We start from the raw sequence: 20,828 nt of genomic DNA on the forward strand, positions 1-20,828 counted from the left end.
TCGCTTGCACATTTTTGCGGTTTAGCTCATACTCAACACTAGACTTTCCTTAAATAACGTATAATGTACGTACGAAGAGCTCAATTAGTCAATTCAGCACTAGTTGCTAACTTGCAAACAACCACTTAGTGGTATTCTTCGGGGCACATTAAGCGGAACCAACACAGTTGAATAAATAACAGTATTTATCAGAATCGAGTGAGACTGGGGAGAATATCCGGAAGAATAATTTTGATGACTTTGTTTGAAACAATTGATTGGATTAAACTTTGCTTCCGAATCGAACGACAGCTTGCATTTCTCAAATTTAAATAGTTTTAAATCATTACTGTTTTGTTTGAAAATTAATATTGTTGATGTAAAATGATGTTAGCTAAAAAGTACCTAGGTAATTATCTGTGCCGCTACCACACTTTTGGTCAGTGGTGTAGATAAGAATTAGGGTGTCCCAAATTACACGTTATCAAAAAGTTTCGAGGTTCACTATTCAAACGATGCCAAGGACTAGTTTAAGATTCTCGGTAACTTTAAAAAAAACTACGGTTATTCAGATGTAATTTTTGAAAAATTACAATACCGAATGAATTTTTGTGAGGCTTGGCATGTTCTCTTCTTATTTTTTTTTTACCAGAATACTCGGGCCCAAACTACTTGATGAAAAAAAGTAGCGACATGTTTAGCGCATAAACATTTAGATGCGATTTTAATTCGCTATTTCAAATCAGAAGCAATATTGTTCAGTTGGCTCCTTTTTTATAATAAACGTCCCTAGTACCTATGACAAAATTCACTAAAATGTTTTTGAATTCACTAATAGTTATTCACTATAGAATGTAGGTACATTTTAGTTAAGTGAATTTATACAAAAAAAAAAACGGTACGATAAATTTGCAAGTACAAAATGTTACTACTTGTTTTCCCAAGTAATTTTGGACGTTGAAATGTTTGAAAGTTACCGTCATGCAAAAAATGTTTCTAACACTCTTAGCTATCATTTGCAGGGTGCAATTGCAATCTAGGTACACCCTACAAAAAATCAGTCTGACGGATTCAGAATACTTGTTTATATCTAAAAAAAAACAACCAATAACAAGAAATGGTTTAGAAGATACAAAAACTTTATAAAAATGAGAAATGTAGAGATCGCACGGCTTCGAATAAGTGTTTGATATTGCACAAGTAATTTATTGTTTCCATTCAAAGAGTATGGCTGATTAGGCTAACAAAAAAATATTAAAAAAGAAGGGAAACCTATTTTCACATTGTTCAAAACGAAACAATTTAAAACTACTTCAAATTACATCTTTAAGAAGTACTACAAATTACGCTAAACTAGTACATCTTCGGTTGTCGCTAATGTGGTCTCTGAGTTCCAGCAATTGAACAGAAATAATAAAAACACTTTCTCTTCTCGCCATTATTTCTAACAAAATTTCTTGGCTTTGTCGAAAATATAACTGTTTTCAGTAAAACAAAACTTCTCTTAAAATAAAATCACTGTTGTGAAAACAACGTAACATATCTCATATTCACACATACGGTCACTTTAAGGATCGCAAAAGAGCGAAAGAGCTGTTGGAAACTGTTCCGTTCTGCTTTTACCTACTGGAAATTGTTGTCGTGGTTCCTGCGAGCTTCCCAGGGCACTGCCGTATCGTTTCTGGCAATGGCCGAGGAGATAACGCTCGCAGTGTTGCCATGATCGCTGACATTGCTGCCACCGGTGTTACCTGCCGACGCTATGTCACTTGCCTTCGGACGGTCCGAATCCGTCTGATGGCAAGCAACGTCCTGCTGCTGTTATAGCCAGGGTGGTCGATTCATCGAGTTCATTGCATCGTAGGGCTTATGCATTCCGAGTGCATGGTGATAGGCGGCACCAGGCTGACCATACGCCCCGGGAGGTGGTCCATGGGCCCCTGGAGCACCCAAGGCGAGGCTTTGATTCAGCATCATTTGGGCTCGAATCTCCTCCTGGCGGATATATTGCTGATGTAGCGGTTCTAGTTGATTCATAAACTGATATGGTGCTCGGGAAGAAGGATGCGACAGGAACTGATGGTACGGGGAGGCTGCCGGTGGAGGTTGATGAGCAGCCGCAGCTGCTGCTGCAACTGCTGCCACTGCTGAGGCAGTGGACGCCGATGAATTGAGGGATTTATCAGTTGCTTCAGCTGATGCTGATCCGGCTGAGCCAGGTCCTCGGTGACTAGATGCAAGGTATGGATATGGATTCGGATTGCTGCGGAATTCATCCAGATAGGAAGAAGTTTCACTATACAAGCTGGAAGGAAGGCCAAGCCCTCCTGGTCCAGATCCAAAATTGAAGGCGCTTCCAGGGACAACGTTGGCCGTTTTCAGAGAAATGGCAGACGGTTCGGAGTTTCCTACGGAATTAGATCCAACATTACCAGGAGCATTGGAACCCGCCGGATTCGATTGACTACCTGACGTGGAGTTTGAGGATTGGCTGGTTTTGAGTCCGGGGTATGCTTGGAATCCTTGATGAGCCGCATCGGGTTGTGCTGGTTGGTGTTGATGTGCTTGTTGTTGCTGTTGCATTTGTTGTTGCATTACCTCTTGCGTATCTTTCTTTTTCCTGCTTCGTTTGGGCTTTGCAGGTTCCGCCGGAGCAGACGTATTCGATACTGTGGGAATATTCAATGGAACTTTTTGCCCTTGATTGAGTAAATCATTCCTTTGGTGGTAATTCGTTCCGTACGAGCTTGATTGATCTCGAGTTGCACTGTAGGCCATTGACGAATTGAACATCTGCTGAAGCGTTGATGTTGTCGCCACCGCTGCTGCAGAAGAAGCTCCCGATGGATGGTTTGGTAGATTTTTCCCAAACATATGGGCAGCTGGGGGAATACTCTTGTCATAGAATCCTGATGAACCATCACCCTGGTACAACGATGAAAGTGAAGCCAAATTTCGCAATGCCGGATCCATCAACGAAGAAGTCGTAGAACCGCTGAACGATTTGTATCCGGAGCTGAGATCCATATTTCCCTGTTGTTGTTGCTGTGGAGCATTACCGGTTGACCTTTGTTCGTACGTTCCGGTAGAAACGTTTCCACGAATGTTCCCCGCTGCAATCAGATCGCTTTGATTGCTTTTTGTTGACTGCTGATGAGATTGCTGCTGCGGCTGTTGGTGTGTTTGCTGTTGCATATTGTAAGCATTTGCACCACTCATGTCATGAGCCTTATTGGGATTGGCTTGCATCTGATCATATCCAGTTGTGCTTCCAGTGTATCCCATCTTAGTAAGATCTTGGTGTTGTGGTTGACTTGGTCCACTGGCCGAACCCCCACCGCCACCGGTACCGTGGAATCCACGAGGAAATGTCATCGTAGCCGCTCGATTGAACATATCAAAAGCCTTGGATTTGGAAATCGAGATATCCATTGGATTTCCATATGCTCCCATGGCTCCCATAAGCTCAAACATTTGCTGCTGCTTAGTAAGCTCTTTCTCCTTGGTCGACGCATCCGCACCAGCTGGTTTATTTCCCATATTCATGGGAATGTCTTGCTGTTGCTGAGGTTGGTTCTTATGGCTACTGGCACTGCTTTCGTTACTGCCACTGTTGTAGCCCAAATTGATCAGTTCAGGTACTTTGGTCGCCGAGTTTTTGCCAACATCCTGAGGATTCTGTCCAATGGGATCATAAGCAGCTTGCCTGCCATAGCTGGATGCGTAGGGATTGTTGCTGAGAAGATTGCTCAAATGGCTATGATGCTGTTGTTGCTGTTGCTGCTGCGGTTGACTGGGTTGTGAATGAGCTGGAGTTAGGTTACTCAAAGTTGGAGTTTGTAACTGTTGTTGATTCTGCTGTTGGCAAGATGGAGGTGTTTGATGGTGTTGCTGTGGTTGTTGCTGCTGGTTATGTAACTGTGGTTGAAGGTGTTGAACGTTGTGATGTGCTGGCTGAGGCTTCTGTTGCTGCTGTTGTTGAGTCGCCTGCTGCTGTTGCTGCTGCTGATGGTGGTGCATGTGGGCTGGAGGAGCAGGGACATTCGAACCAATTGCCATGGAGTTGTCTGGCGGAGCGCCGTACTGGTTGTAGTTTTGCTGCTGATTCCACGAAGTTTGAGTATTCAATTGAGGTGGAATTTGCGATGGTTGTTGCTGCTGAATAGGCAACTGAGATCCTGTATTTTGAACTTGCTGCTGCTGTTGCTGCTGCGGTGACGTTTGTTGTGGTTGTTGTTGTTGTTGCGACAGGCTGTTTATAGGCGATTCTGGAAGTGCGACGCCTGCCGCTGCCGCAGCTTGCTGGGGAGTGATGATAGGAGGTGCTAGTTTCAAGCTGTTGTTGGTAGTACCTTGCGGCAGCGCTGGAAGACTTGATTGCGGAGGTTTTGGAGACATGGGCTGGAAGGGAGACAGCTGTCCTTGGGAGTAAGGCGAGTTTGGATCTTGCTGGGAATACGGCGAACTATGGTTCGATTGCGAGAACGGCGAATTAGGACTTTGGTGAATGGGAGTATTTGGTTTCGAACTATGCTGTTGTTGTTGTGGTTGAGGTGGCTGTTGCTGTGGATTGGGTTGCTTCTGCACTTGTTGTGATGGCTGACTTTGAGATGGGTGTTGAGGTGTTTGGTAAGGCGACGACGGCGACGGATTGAAAGGCGAATGACCACTGACGGATTGAGCTGGGCTTTGTTGTACTGAAGATTGAGGTGCTATTGAATTGGTGCTATATGGGGACAGTGGTCCAGAGGACGCTGGCGATGCGATTGATTGCTGCTGCTGCTGATTGTAATTCTGATTTGGCTGTTGCTGCTGCTGATAGGGTGAATTCGGCTGCTGCTGGTAAGGTGACGACTGCTGATTGTGATAAGGAGAATTTGGATTTGTACTGGGACTCATAGATGAATTGTAGTCTGACTCCTGGGAAGCAGGTTGTTTGTATTGGTCGAAAGTTTTGAAATTTTCTGCGTTCGTATTACTAGTACTGGGATTAGCATTTCCGCCGTACGAGTAATTTCCGTAGAGATTGTTGCCTGTCATTCCAGTGTTGGAACTGTACAGATGTTGTGAGTATTGCGGATAAGGTGATGGTAAATCTCTTGGACTGCAACTTTTTTCCGGACTACTCTTTGTAGTTGTATCTTGATAGAACCCAACTTTAATAGCACCATTCAAAGGATAAGGACTTTTCTGTGTTTCGTCCAGTTTTGGTGACGTCATAATAGGTGATGCTCCCATCGGACTGGGATAAGGTGCCGGATAAACACCGATTCGTTCGTCAATGCCAATCCGAGGGCTATCCGGATCTTGACTGAACGAAGATCTTTCCGACACCGTGCTGCCAGTACTGGCTTTTCTCTGCCTAGGAGCCGGTAATGAAGGATAACTTGGGCTTTCCAAACTGGGTACCAATGGTACACTCAATCCTGATTCAGAAGGTGATGTGCCTTCGCCACCCTTTCCGCTTTCAGACGGGGAGTTCTTGCTTGTGCTGTCATCCCCTTCGTCCGATTTCTTTGGCTTTTTGGGTGCTCCAAATGCCTTGAACCACGCACTCAAGTTTGGGGTTGCTGATGGCTTGCCCGATTTCGTCACAGCTTTGATGACCTTCTCCGGTGATTCAACCACCTTAGTTGGATCTGTTTTGGCCAGCTCCGCTTTAGCCGCTTTGATATCATCATGAATTAGCAGCTTATTTGCATTATCACTATCGTCCTTTGTCGGGCTGATCAATAATTTCTCGCCATCACTTTCCTTTTTATCCACCGTGCTCTCCGCCACATCTGCTACATTCTCTTTTCTTTCGTCGGCAAAGTTATGCTGCTGCCCCAACCCGAAACCTTCAGTATCCAAAACGGTACCCAAGCTCAGCTTTGGCTTCGACTCGTCGGTTTTAACAATCAGTGAGTTTTTCACCTCTTTGAGTTTGTTCGTCGAACCGCCCAATGGAAACATCTCTTCTGGTTTATTGAGATTCTGCATGGATGTTAATAAATTTCCTTTCGATTTTCCGGGCTGCAAACGGTCAATCGTTCGGTGCACCGTCTCTCGCTTTCGGGAACTCAACTGACTCAGTTTTTCCTTCAGTGTCTTTCGCTTAGGTTCTTTCGGTTCTTTCTTCTGCGAATGGGGCGGAATGATTGGTGGTGGGCCAAGATGAGGACGATCCGGTGGTGTTACCGCAGATACTGGAACCGAAGCTGTGTTGGTTACTGTCGGCTGTGTAGGATGCGGCTTCGCAACTGGATGCGACGCAGGGGATATGTTGACGTTATTGGCGGGTTCTTTGAGGGCATTGGTATCGTACAGAAGCTCCTTGGAAGATTTCATCTTAGAAGTTTCTTTTGCTACTAAACCAGAAGCCGGCATCATCGGTTTTGGAGATGTTGGTAGCGGAGGAATTGGTGCAGGAAGAGGGGTCAGAGACGGTGAAGCTATTGCCTGAGCTATGGGAATAATAGGTGGCGTTTCTGGTTCTTCCTCGGGCAGCTGGGAAAGTGGTATGGGCTTGCGGAAGTCCGCAGCATCAATTTTGGCAGTCACCGCATCGAGATCATCCATAATGTAGCGCGAAGGCGAATTACTTGCTGAGCTGTACTCTGAAAACCGAGGCGTATTTTCCAACCACTTGTTGATGTCCTTTAGAGTTTGCTCGGTCTCTAGCTCCAGCGCTTCCATGTTTGCACCGGAAGCTTTGGGCTGTTTGGTTGTCGTGACAGTGCTGGGCTTCACCGACGTGTTATTTTGAGAAGTTTTACTAGACTTTGATGGTTGCTTTTTACATGAATCTGGCTTGACTTTCGGAGGTTTAGGTACCTTCTCTGTTGGTGATGCCATTGGAGTTGGAACTTTGACTGCCGGAATTTCTGTCGGCGAATCGTCGATAAAATCGTACTCATCGCTGGGATCAATCTTCCTTTCAGATTCTCGTTTTTCTGTTTTATCTTCCATGTAAGAAAGTCTAGGCTTCTCAATTATGGGTAGTGGCTCAATTGATTCTTTGACGTCCTCTGGTGGCAGAAAATCATCGTTATTTTCTATCGATTGAGCGCCCTTCCTTTTGCTCTTACCTGTTTCTTTGGTTTTTGCAGGTTTTTCACTTTCCTCTGTAACCTTTGGCTGCTTGCTGGGGGTTGATGAGGCACTTGAACTGGTATTTTGTGTTTGATTAGGCTTCTGCTTCTTTCGACTTGTTTCCTGAGGTTTAGCTTTTTGTTTTGCGGGTTTTTCCTGTGTCACGACGGTTGCCGAGACGTTGGTTTGAGGTGTCGTTTTCTGCTGATTACGCCGTCGCTCTTTGATAAGATCATATTTGTTTCTGATGTCCGGTGTTAGCGGTCTAGCGGGAGCAGACTTTTCTTCGTCAAGATCTTGGTCGAAATCCATAGAATGATCCGACAACGATGAATATCCATCTCGGATTGAAGGCAACGGACTGGGAGATCTAGAAAAGCTTCGAGATGAGCTTCTATCTCTAGGAAGCGTCGTGTATTTGGAGAAATCTTTCGGTTGTTTCTTTGAGGCACTTTTGATTTCTTTTTCCATGGGATCCTTATTTTTGTTTTCTTTTATAACTTGTTCAACGTCCTCCTCTGCGTTGCTGGTTGAAACTACTGACGAGGTGTCAAAACTTTTAGTTTTAGATTTTTTGCTCTTTCCACTTTTGGTTTTTGATTTACATTTTTTGGGTTTCTCTTCACTTTTGTTCTTTGTTTTAGTTTTAGTAGCTTTCTGGTTATTTTTCCTGTGCTTCTTGTTCTTGTTATCGGATTTGGGGATTGGAATCTCAGCATTACTATCTCCGGAAGCATATCCCCCACTGTCGTTTCTAATCCGTTTTTCATCAATATCAGCAAACATGCTGAGATCTGTTTCTTTATCTCCCTCCGCCTCCATCGGAACATCCGCAATATCTTCATCACTCCGTGGCACTGCTTTCGTTTCCTGTACTTTTTTCTTACCACGCGGTTTTGCGGGAGAAGGTGTTCCAGAGTTTAAGGAAGTATCTACTTGTTTGGAAGTTTCCTTTACCGTTGTTGCTTGCTCAGTAGATCGTTCTCCCTTACGACCCTTTTTGCCATGTTTCTGTTTAATAGACTCCTTTCGTTTATTAGCTTTCTTCGGCGTCGAAGCTGGCACTGGACTAGGTGATCTTGACATGGGTGTTGCAGATCTTGCCCTCGATACTGACCGTGACCGCGGCGGAGATTTTTTACGCACTTTATTACCGATCTCATGTTTAGTCGAACTCTTGTCTTCTTTTGTAGATTTGAAGCTTTTCTTTTGTTCTTTAGTTTTTGGTTCCTTTTTCTTCGCCTTGGAGTTGGACTTCTTCCTGTTTTCCAGAGGAACTGGCGATGGAGCTCGCACTTCCTCCTCTTCTTCTTCACGTTCTGACCGATCTTTTAAGCTCTTGATGTCTTCCTCGTTAACTTCATTTTCTTCTTCCCCAACTTCGTCTTCATCGTCACTGTTGGGTTTGAACTTCTTGCTTTTCCCTTTGGCCGTTTTATCTTTCTCTTTTCTTTTCCGTTTGTGTCCTTTGCCGGTCCCACTCTTAACACTTTTCGACTCTTCTTCTACATTGGCTTTGCCCTTTTTAGCACTGCCACTGCTATGAGATTTGTCTTTGTCACTGATATCGCTGGATTCATGTTTTCCTTTTTTGTTGGTATGCTTCATCTTCCCTTCCTTCTTGTCACTTTTGGATTCTTTTGCGCTGCTTTTCTTAACGTCATTAGTTTTCTTGTTTACACTGTCACTTTTGTTTTCATTGGAAGATTTACTATTGTTAACACTGGTGCTGCTAACGGATGACTCATTGATATTTTTCCCTCCACTGTTTCCGAATTGTTTCTCCTTAAATATTGGATATTCAAGGGTTTGCTCTTCGTCCGAGGAATTTGAGTCAAAGTACTTCTTTTTCGCCTTTTCAAACGCCAACTGCAAGTTATTCACCATTTCGGTATATTCTATAGAGAAAATGCAAAAAATTAAATCATCACTACAATTAAAGCTCAAACGATCAAGGGCAACGCTTTCAATACTAACCGTTTGCTTGGCCATTATAAAGTCGACAATTGTTTACAATCAATTTGAAATCGTTCCGGAAGTCACCGAACGTCAAGTATTCACCATTGTCCAGCTTGTCTTCCATCTTCTGCAAATCCATGGGCCTGTACATCAGAAAAGTTCAACTTTATTTCGTGTGAAAATGTTACCAAATAGTAAACCTACCGTCTAATAATTGAATAGTACCGCGGGGCAATGTCCTCGTCGACCGGATCCATGAACGGCCACGCATCATCGTGGTTTTTGATGTACTCAAGTATCTTGTGCATACCAATCTGCAGAACCTCTTCGGTTTCAGTGAAACTAAACGACGAAATCAGAGTGGAGGTTGAGGTGGTAAAGAAACTGGTTCTGATTTTTTTTTAGTTTTGAGCAAACAAAAAGCATGTCGGTCCATTATTTTGTTCATTTTAGGGACAGGTATGGTGCGATGTCATTTATAATACATTTGTGAGTTGTGATGAATACCATTGTCCATGAAAGGATGATGAATACCATTGTCCAGGAGGTGTTCATATAGTACACATACATTTGATGAAGGGACGATTAATTGTACACAATCGTGCAGGTTTATGTCACCAGTTGGATGGGTTTGTGCATTCCGCCACGCGTGTAGGTTTGGTTTTGGTATGTACAGGGCAATGATAAGGAGAGAAAAGGGTTCATTTAGACTTAATTTATTCATCGAAGAAAAACTAAGCTGAGTTATGTGCGCATCAATTGTATTTTCAATTTTTATGATTTCTACTATAATGAATGAAACATGCATCTATGAATGTCAAAGGATCGTGATTTTCTACGTTTAATTATTTACGAATTGTAATATTAAGATAAGATTCCGTATAAACTATTACAAATACCTAAAACGAATCTGCAAATTCTAAAACATAATTCAAGCATAATCAAGATCGTCATCCGCGCGAGCGTCATAGCAAGTTGGGTATGGGTAAGTGTGGGCTTCGTGGCCGTGCGGTTAGCGGCGGCAGTCGTCTAGCCGTATCGTAAGCCAGGGAGTGTGGGTTCGATTCCCGCTCCAGTCGGTGGAAACTTTTCGTCAAACGAAAAATTCACCACTGGACCACTGGGTGTTCTGTGTTGTCCGTTGTCTAGTGTAAGTAATGTGTTCAGTCTGTGCAGCCTCTGGCTGAAGACGGTGTGAATTGTCTTTTTTTTTTTTTTAAAAAGACAGTCATTTCAAGAAAATATGTAGACAAAATCTATAATCGTTCTTGTGCTTCATAAACGCATACCTTCTTCTTCTGATTAATACTTGTCAATCAATAGTTTAGAATATGCGCCAGCGTATTTAAGCAGCATTTTCCCCAAAATAAATCAGGCCAAACATGTCTAAAGGTCCAATCTGCAGAAGAGAGGCTCTCTTTGCTTTCTCTCTCTTTCGTTAATATCTCAGCTGTTTATTTGTATTATGATTGTCTCCTTGCATTAAACGGTGGTCAAAACAACCGTCTTTTGATTTGTACTGCAAAAGTAGTTGAAAAATGTACCATTACATTGCAATAATTGAAAGAGAAAGTGAACAAAGAGAGCCTCTCAAATGCAGATAGGACCTATTGAAATGTTTGGCCTGAAATACTTACGAGGACCCCCAAAATGTATTGTGGTGTTCACAATAATGAAAATTACTTATTCACAAGTCTAAGGTGATCAACTAAAACTTACTATATGGACATTTTGAACTTCATTATGTAGAACATTCGCAGCATTCGATTGATTGTTTTTGAAATGAAGGTCCTTTTTTCGAACTTCCAAAGCTCGACCGTTATTCTAAAGCATTATTTCATGCGCAAATTTGTTAGCAATTTAGGGAGACTTTCAATTTCGCAAACCTCGGTTGGTTTGCCTAAAAAATAAGACTTAGTGTAGTAAATATTTTATTTAAACTTTTTTAAACTGTTGTTCGAAAGCTCTTGATTAATTTCTCTTTTATCGAAAAAAATGTGTAAAAACGAGGCATAATAATTATTTTAAATTTACGACGATTTGTACCAGATCTCAAAATTCTGTGACGCGGGACAACATATAACTAGCGAAACTAATTTGTGTATTCTAGGAAATTGATTTCACTGTTGCAAATGTCCTGGTGCAATCCATTAGAAAAAGAACCATAAAATGGGCTAATATATATGGCGATGGCACAAATGTCCCAACTGCAGGATAACGTGTTCTGGAACCGGCCTACTACTTATACCTATGCTGCCGTTCTAAGCATATCTGTACCATGTTCAAAAATGTGCAACTGAGAAAACTGCGATTAAAGTTAATAACGTATTTTTCTAATTGACCAATAACTACAGTACCACAACAGCACATGCAGCTGTATTTCTATTAAAATGGATTACATCTGAAGTGGAATCAGTGAAGTTGCCTTTTTTAACGCAAAAAAAAAACATTTCAATTTTGAATAAATAGTTCCCAGCGGGACAGTTATGCTGTGAAACACAACGCAAATTTGAAATTTCCACGCATACTTTTCGCAGTCTTTGACTGTATTTCGTTTAGTGGGACAGATATGCTTGGAAATGCAACAATGGGACAATATGGCTTGGTATTTATTTTCAAAATTTCAGAACAAACTGAGGACTTTTACAAGTTTACATGAAAATACACATACAATTATGCCGATAGGATGAAAAAAGTGAAAAATGATGAAAATCAACATGGGACAGATATGCTTAGAACGGCAGTATGGTAGGTAGAAAAAAGCGCCTCTGGTGGAAGGATCGCGGAAATCAAATGATATTTGAATTGATCGTTAAATGCATGGACCAAGCCGCTTTGAAGAGTGTAACGTCTGTTTGTCTATGCTTCCACCAACAAATATTTGCCGAATGCAGAGTAATTTTTTTCAAGTATTTTTATTTGAGAAGCACTGTTTAAATATATTCCAGACATTCTGAAGAAACCATTTTTTCCGGGAACTGCACGAGAATGTCATACGGAAGATCTTACAATAAATTCATACTGAAATTATTATATATATATATATTACAGTATAATATATATATATATATATTACAGGAACATAAGGCTTTCAGTATGCTTAGTGAAAATGTTGACGTAAACTCCGCCAAGAGTTTCAGCAAGAGTTTTTAAAATGCTCAAAAAAAATCTTTAAAACCAAACACATTCCCGTTTGAAGTGTAGTTACATGAATCATGAAAAGACAACATTTTAATTGGACACTAATGCCATCTCATCTGGTAAAGTGTATTTAATAAAATATAATAATAACATTTTATTGTCTCCAGTAACACAAAGCTTGATTTTCAATATTTTAAATATCTACTCTAGTTCAGGGAAATCATTTTTATAGAAATAACCAATCATTCTATGAAAACTACTAACGTGTCAAATGATAGTTTCAATCTATATTTTGTAAAAATGCAGAAATGAATCAAATACTTTACTGCCCATAACTGCATATTTGTAACATTTGCATATTTTGCCGGTATTGAGTTAATATCGGGGATCATCATCAAATCACAAGTAATTTCGACCACCTTAATAAAAAAATCAAGTTTGTTCTAGGATTTATGAAAAAAATACCAGTCATTTTGTCTCATTGACCAATGTGACCGCATAACAGTCACACTAGGAAAGAAGACTGACTTTAAAGCGTGACATCAATCATACTTAGGTCTGATTTATTTTTAGACAATACCCCCAGCATACAGGAAGTGCTGTAGAAAACTTTATTGCTATACGATAGATAACAAATTTATGGGAAATATTTATAAATTCGATTCATTTCCATACCATCTAAATTTGCTACTTTGGGTTCCATTTTTTCCATTGCCTACTTTTGTCGATTGTTACTGTTATGCGGTTATGGGCAGTTTATTTTTGCATTAAAACTAGCATTGGCCAAAATAGAAGCATTGCCGCAGTTTTTGCCATATGCTCAAGTTTGGTTTCTATTTTGGCCAATCACGTGTATTTCTTATGGGAGTGGCCAAATTAGAAGCACCCTGGCCAAAATAGACATACGGCAGCTGATTTTTTAAAGATTTTTTTTTCTACCAGTTTTTAATCAAAATTCATTGATTTACAGCTGTAATCATTAGGATCTACTAGTAAAAAATACATTTTTACCGATTTATATCGTAACAGGCTAAATTCCGCACTATGGCCAAAACTCCGGACTGGCCAAAACTGAAGCTTCTACCCTATTGAAAATAGTGATTTTATAGTGACTTACACGAAAATAGTGAACAAGTCACTAAATAGTGACTCGCTACCAGGCCTGCATAGGAGAACAAAGCTACAGCATGTTGGCATTTTGTATGGCTTTCACTGCTATTTTTATGAACACAGCAGTACGTGTGGGCCTTTGCAAGTATGGTGTAAGGCTGCGTTCAATCATTACGTAACGTTCAAATTGACAATTTCATATCCCCTCCCTCTCTCCTTTCCGTAGCGGTAGAGGAACTTATTTTATTTTGATGGTAAAGTTCGAGCCTACCCCTCCCACCCCCTCCAGCTTTAAAGCGTGAAGTAATTCGTGGATGGCGTGTCTAATGTAACTATTTGCTGTGTTAGAATAATATACTGTTTATTAATGCCAATCTACTTTGTGTTAGGGTAAACTAAGGTTAAAAAGGTTAATCTAAAATAAACTACGCACACTTCTAAAACTAAAAAAAAAAACAAAACAAACTAAAAATAACACAATTACATTTAAAACAAACAACTCACACTTCTGAAGCTTTGCTTTTTTTCTTCCTTCCACTGGAACTGGTTCCGGCGTTACCGCCCCCGCCAACGCCGCCGGCAGCACCGGAATTCGATTCCCCACTTTTGTTGCCAGAGCTACTGCTGGGCGTTTTGGGTGGGGTTTCGGCAAACGGTAGAATCACCGGTCCCGTAACCGACGACAACGAGTTATTGGTTTGCCTTCCGGGCAGTTTGGTCGTAGTGGGTGCCATGTTTCTATTGTACTGCAGCAACGCTTCGATTTCTGCACTTAGCTTGGATCTTCGCTTCACTGGTTCCGCCGAAAGGGCAGCTTCTTCCGCCACCGGATGTAATATAGACGGAGGAGGGGGACTTGGAGGTGGTGAGGGTGTTTTATCGCGTTGCTCACGGCTGCTGATTCCACTGCTGGTGGTCGCTGTACCAACACTGGCAACACTGATACTCGATCCGACTTCGATACAATTATTGTTCACCTGATCGACGACGATCACACTGTCACTATCCTCTTCGATTTCTTCTTCTTCTTCGTCGTCGTCGTTTTCTTCTTCTATTAACACTTTCTCGGGATTTTTATTGTAAAAAGCGCCCGAGCACTCATCAATGTCTGCAACACTTGAAGTCGGTTCGGAACCTAGCTCGGAGGATGGGGAAGCTGGAGGATTACTAACAAGAACGGTTGCGGAGTGTTTTACACCGCCAGAAGAATGTTTTCTAAAAGATTGACTTTCGTTTTCTTTTGGCTGAAAAATAAAATCACTTGTGAGAGGTTCTGGCGAGCTGGCATAGGTTGATACTATACTTGAGACCGAATTCGAACGCGATCTAGAACAGTTGGGAAAAGAAAATTGAGAACATGTTCATTAGAATATTGGACCTGTGAATGAGTTTTACCAATGATATATGAAGACTATCAAGAAAAGCAGAAATGAGAATGAAAAATGGATGAACAAGAACAGAAAAGTTTGAAATAAAAAATCAAACAAGTAGGATAAAGAAATAATAATGAAATGATGATTTAACCATCATGCATACATACAGCAACTAACGATAGAAGAAGATACAAAATAACATCTATTCAATCACGGGACGGCTCTCATATAAACTAGACTTTTGAAGACAAATTTTGCATTCTGTTTGGTCGCGCTATTTGAGGGATAGCGCAGCGAGAGATCAATGTTGGTCTAGTGATTGATTGGATGACGCTGTAGATGTTATCGCTATTTTGGTGTCGTTTTGCTCTTCTCTTGCGTGTTTTTTTTTTGGTTTAATTTGTTTGGCTTTAGAATGGCTTAATATCTCTGGTTTCTAACCGTCGTTCGGCGCGTTTAGCTCTGTCTTCGGCTAGTCTTGCCCTTTCTTCGGCTAGCCTTTCTCTTTGGGATCGGCAATCCTCTGGTTGGGGTTCACACTTTCCCTGAAGCCTACGTTGTTCTTTCAGTAGGGCTTTCTGTGCCTCTTCAATCTCCTTCTGACGGAATAGATCAGCTAGACGACGTTCTTCGTAGACCTTGATGCGAGAGGAAGTACGACGCTCTAATAACCTGAAATGGAAATAAAAAATATGTTAAAACATGTACTGAACAAATGCTCGATGAATGCAAAAATGTTCCAAAATCCAAAGAGTTCTCAGTAAAACCATATCTTACTTGTTGCGTCTTTCACGTTCCTTATCGCGGAAGATTTTTGGTATATTAGGAAGAAAGTTTTCCTCCAACTGCAGCAGTAATGCCCGCTCGTTTTCGTTCTTCGAACGCTTGAACTTGCCGGCTAAATTTCTCCAATCTTCCTCGGTGAAGCAAATCACCTGCCACACCGATCGCTTTGACGCTTTGCTACCCTTGCCCGACGGAACGTCGAAATCCTCTCGGTAGAGCCTGGTGCCGAAAAAGTACCAGTAGGCGGATCCTTTACTGTCGTAGCTGTTGTATTTTTTTATGAGATAATAAAGAAATTGATTAATTAATGTAGAAATTGGATGAAGATACTCTGAAGCAAAAGAGTATTACCCTAATGGCTCCACTCGCAAACTATCGGCTTCGAGGTTTGCAAAGCTATTGAACACGTCAGCTGAGTCTAGGCGAAAGTCACACAGGTACTTCAAAATCAAGATTTTGGTGCGAAGCGGTAGCTTTTCAAAATCAGTATCCTCGTTGAATGGGTTGTTGATGTTATATTCCTGCAAGAGAACGACCATCTATAAGACGTGACACTGCATGATGTACAAAAACGACTTAGATCATTCATAGGCTTTACAACTTTTGCCAGACAAACAAATCTACGTTGTTATTATTTACTATCAACAAGTACTAGCAAGATTACCGAAAAGCAAAGATGCTTTATAGACCTAAACATTAAACACAGTAGCTAAACATGAAAACCAACATTTCTGATTCAAAGCTAAAGAGGAATTTCTCAAGGAACTTAATGGAACTCCTTGAGTAGTAACTCCATAAAGAATAAAAAAAAAAATCCTGGCGGAATTCCGTAAACTCCTGGAGGATTTCCACCACATGAATATCTGGGAGAATTCCAGAATGGACTTTCGAACGAATTCCAGGAGGATCTAAAGAAATTCCAGAAGGAACTCCTGGAGGAATCCAGAAAACAAATTCCTTGTAGAATTCTGGATGGAGTTCCCGCAAACAATTTTGGAGCAGTTATTGAAAAAATCCCACAAGGAGTTCCCGGAGGAACGCCAGGAGTTCCCGAAACCATCCTGTAAGAAGCTCCTGTAGTATTCTCGGAAGAAGTTCTTGCAGCATTCCCGAAAGCAGATCCTGGAAGAAGTTCTTAAACAAATCCCGGAAGTAGTTCCTGAAAGTTCCCGGAAGAAGTTCCTGGAATTATACCGGAATAAGTTCGTGGGAGAATACCGGGAGAAGTTGTTGGAGGTTGTGTAAGAATCTCGGGAGGAGCTTCCGTTGGTATACCGAACCCGAAAGAAATTTCCTAAGGAAGTACTTCTCGAAGCAATCCCGGACGAAGTTCCTGAAAGGAGTTCCAGAATTAATCCCCGAAGAAGTTCTTGGTGGATTTCTGGAAAGATTTCTCAGATAAATCCCAGAATTCCTCAAGAAATTCCTAAAGAAATTTTTTTTTTTTTTTCATAGTGATTACGGCGGTAGCACACTGTGCTTATGTTCTAACACCGCACCCTTTCGCTACATTTGCTTCTATGAGCTTCTATTTTTGTTTCAACACACAGAAGTACGTAGGCATATCGTGGCCCAAGTCGACACTGTTTTGGCCTGCGTTGAACAAAAATAGTTTTAATAAAAGTTTCCCCTTTTTTCTTTTTATCAATTTTTTTTGTAGTATGGTCCATGTATTTAGTTAGGTTCTTGTCAATTTGTCAGTTATTCGAAGTAGATCTCCAATATGTAGTCAATAAGTCAATTAAGTCATTCTGATCTGTTCTATCATAGCAGCTTTAGTCTTTGCTTTATTGAAGTGTAGTTTTATTGGAAATATGCTGAATGTCGTTATTAAAAAGAGACGTCTGGAACTCTGTCCTGCTAGTTGTTTCGTCATGCACATACGTCATGTCTTAATAATGCCTAGGAGTTTAACGAAAACACTTGTGTTTGGTCGGATGTCCATTGCGTAGAAAGTCAAGGAAAATAGGTTTCTTTATTGTCAGTTGTTATGTAAGCAAGCCTCGCCAAGTTGGTCAGTTGATTGTAATAAAACAAAAATTGCTTGTCAACTATTATGTATTCATCCCCCTACAAATACTATGAAAAATATTCAAATTCGTTCTGTCCTATCGGTCCTACCTCGATAAACCATGTCATTTTCTCATGCGTGGCCTAGAAATGTCAACCTAGTCATACAAAAGTAACTTTGTTCAGTTAATAAAAAGCAGTCAGCTTTTGTCCGAAATGTCACGTCGAACGCATTGATGTCAACAATGCGTTTAAATGTTCGCACGTTAGCTTCGAATCTATCAGCACAATTAAGTGCTGCAAATCTCCTTCCCACTATTCATTCGTCGGTTGATTTTAATTGCATTATTTAAAGAAAATATGACCAACTAACATGGTAAAAAATCGACAAAGCGACTATGACATTAATAAATTACTAATCAAAATCAACCCAGAAACGTGGGAAATAGAGCCCAAACAACATTTTGAAGTCAGCTGGCTGTTAAAGGTTCCAAAACCTGTCACAAATCCTATATTACTTTTTTTTAGGATTTGTAACGATCATCAAAACCTTCTCAAATCCAACCGACTTGGAACTATTGCTTGGGAATAGACTCTACTGAGCCCTGGCGGATCCTCCGTGTTTATCGAGCATGTCTGATGCATATGATCAGTCATACTCCATCTGCAGCAGCCGGTTCGTGATGAACCGTTGGAGGCGCATTAAAGTGTTAAAAAGGTGATATGTTTCACTAAAGAACACTACATTACAATAATCAAAATGAAACTCCTTCACTTTAATACCGTCAACCCCTGCGAACTTGGCCAGGGCCAAGAAATTCCTAAAGAAAATTCAGAAGGAATTCCTGAAGGAATCTCGCATGCAGTTCCTGGAGGAGTTCTTGAGGTATTCCGTAAGAAATTTTGAAAGGATTTTCTGAAAGAATACTGGAATGTATTCCTTGAGCAATCAAAGAAAGCATTTGTGGAGGAATTCCGAAAGAAATCTGTGGTGAAATTCCTGGAAGGATCACAAAAGGAACACCTAGTTTAATTTTTTGTTCAGCTGTTCAGTGGCTTTCAACAGGAGTTTCAGAAAAAAAAACTATGGAAGAAATTCGTAAGGGAACACTTTAAGGGATGTTAAGAGGAACTTCAAAAGGCTTTCCTTAAGAATCTTTGGAATTAATCTCTGGAGGAATCCCGGAAGGACTTTCTAAAGGAATCTCAGCAGATGGAACCTATTTGGGAATCTCAGAAGAATTTTCTTGAAGGGTTCCAGTGGGAACTTCTGAATCCTTAATAATCTCCCAGATAAAACGTCTGAAGTGTCCTGGAAAAAATATGGAAAAATCGCTGAAGAAATTTTAAGACTTAGAAGACGTTAACCTGAACAACCCCGGCGTGCAGTGCTTTATTCTTGGCCACGCCTTTTTATTACCGTAGCTTTGGGTGGATGTGAGAAATGCTAATGTAAGAATGTTGCTCTTGATAAACGAGGATTACCGACTGTAGCAAAGCCATCATAAATGAAGTTGGACTGTGACCGACCACTGTAAACCCATCTGTCTGGTATGGTAAGAACCTACCAAGCTTCTCCGGGTAATTTTAACTAGAATTTAATTGTATTGTATAACAAATTCTAAGTTTCTATGCTCAGAAATACACACAAACAAATAAAAACAATTCGTATTTCAGAACCTATTTGCTGGTCATATATGCATCTTCCCTTTTATAGCATATCGTATACACCTCAACTTTAAGTGCATTGCTACATACCTGACATTTCTGACGAAAGAGTCGCCTCAGGAACATCTGATAGTTACTCGGACTGATGTGTGCGACGATCTGGCTGAGCGCGTCACAACCCTTCAGAAGAGCAACAATGAGATCCGGCAGCAGACGGGCGCTGTAGACTTTTAGATCGACCTCGCTCTCGGTGTCGACATCGGTCAGGAGAGCTTCTTCCAAGTCCTGCAATCGTGGTGACAAATTGGGGGCATTTATTAGTTCACGAACTTTATTAAAAAAACGCGGCTCACGAAATGAAAACTCACCTCGATGTCGAAATCCGGCAACTGAAAGGAGCCACTAAACAACGAACAGAAGTGTGCAATGTAGGGCACCTCCCACCATGATTGAATATCTATAAAATTCATGAATAACAACACGTTTCTATGATCAGTTCCACGCTGCTCGGATTATTATTTTTTTTATTCGGTGTTGTATAGTGTTGAGTTAGGTTGGGAATGAAGAAACAATCGGGAATCAATCGAATCTTCACTTGTGGGGTTGTAGGTGATGTTGGTTGGTTTGGTGGCTAAGAGTGGTGACTGTTTGAATCGCAGAGGATGAAATCGAAAAACTGAAAATCAATTTTTCAAAGCGAGTTTCCTCCGCCGTCAACAGAAGCCCGGTCCCTTTCTCTCTTTCTGTTTGTCTAGTCCGGGAGACGTTGGTGGATGTAGTTGTTGTCTTGTCGGTGCACGGCTGGATTTTCCATGTGGGAAAGAAGATAACATAAAAAAGCAAACACAAAAATAAGGAATTGAAATCAAGACCAAAAACAAAACAAGAAATTTGTACAAGAAAAAGAGTGGGCAGATTTCTTGGATTGGTCTTTTATGTAGAAACTACTTTTTAAAAACTGGAAATTACGATACCATTTTAACAATTTTGATAATACCAATTATCTATTCCCAATATATTCCGATTATTATTTTTCAAAAATTTGTTCAAGGATTTCAACTCTGAATGCTTATCGCAGATCGTTCCAAAATTTATCCAAAGTTGTTCAACCCTTCAGGACGTGCGCTGTTGTAAAAAAATACAATTGACCAATCCAAAAGCCTCTGTGGTAGTGATTTGTGTTCAAATTTCACGTGTTTAAAAAAACTTTAAGAACTTTGTAAACATCTTTTGTTCTCCCGTATGTATATGGATAGTAGGGTGGCCTACACTTATGAAAAACAAAAATTTCGAGAAATGCAAGTCGTACCTCCTAAATCAGTTGTTTTGGACTCCCAGAAGCTACGTTCAAAATTTGAGCAAAATCGGTTGAGCCTAAGGGGGCGCTCAAAACGTTTGAAATTTGTATGGGAAAACTTGGCCAAATGTATGCAGAAATTTTAAGTTTTCAAATTTGGCCGCTAGGTGGCGCTGTAAGCGTTCAATAATCAAACCCCTTGGTATTATTGTAGGTGACTATATGCCCTGGAAGGCAAAGTATTGAGATTTCATTATTGATATTATTCCTTTACCAGGGCTGGTAGCGATCAGGTAGCTAAATAATAGTGACTTTAGTGACCAAAAATAGTAAAATAGTGACCAAATAGTGACTGAATAGTGACCTCAAAATCAATGGAAAATCGAGTTTATGTGATGAACTTTCGATCAATTAACGAGTTCCCAAGAAAA

General features: G+C 40.8%; 2 protein-coding genes across 2 annotated transcripts; both read right to left on the bottom strand.

The window, feature by feature from the left end:
* Nucleotides 1-1,800: 1,800 nt before the first annotated feature.
* LOC134284664 (centrosomal and chromosomal factor-like) lies at nt 1,801-4,038 on the bottom strand. Its single transcript, XM_062843702.1, has 2 exons — nt 4,021-4,038; nt 1,801-3,897 (listed from the first exon to the last, which is right to left on the bottom strand). Exons 1-2 carry the CDS (start codon nt 4,036-4,038, stop codon nt 1,801-1,803), a joined length of 2,115 nt encoding a protein of 704 aa, XP_062699686.1.
* A 163-nt stretch (nt 4,039-4,201) lies between these two features.
* Nucleotides 4,202-19,557, bottom strand: LOC109621286 (protein split ends; the record flags this gene model as incomplete). The annotated part of the gene is given in 9 exon segments (XM_062843701.1): nt 4,202-8,951; nt 9,031-9,155; nt 9,217-9,402; nt 13,768-14,589; nt 15,078-15,308; nt 15,414-15,686; nt 15,774-15,943; nt 19,191-19,385; nt 19,469-19,557. Coding segments are annotated over 9 exon segments (6,841 nt in total), but the record flags the coding sequence as incomplete, so codon positions are not given.
* Nucleotides 19,558-20,828: the final 1,271 nt, after the last annotated feature.

This window comes from Aedes albopictus, unplaced genomic scaffold (genome assembly GCF_035046485.1).
Source record: "Aedes albopictus strain Foshan unplaced genomic scaffold, AalbF5 HiC_scaffold_471, whole genome shotgun sequence".
NCBI classification, from domain to species: Eukaryota; Metazoa; Arthropoda; class Insecta; order Diptera; family Culicidae; genus Aedes; species Aedes albopictus.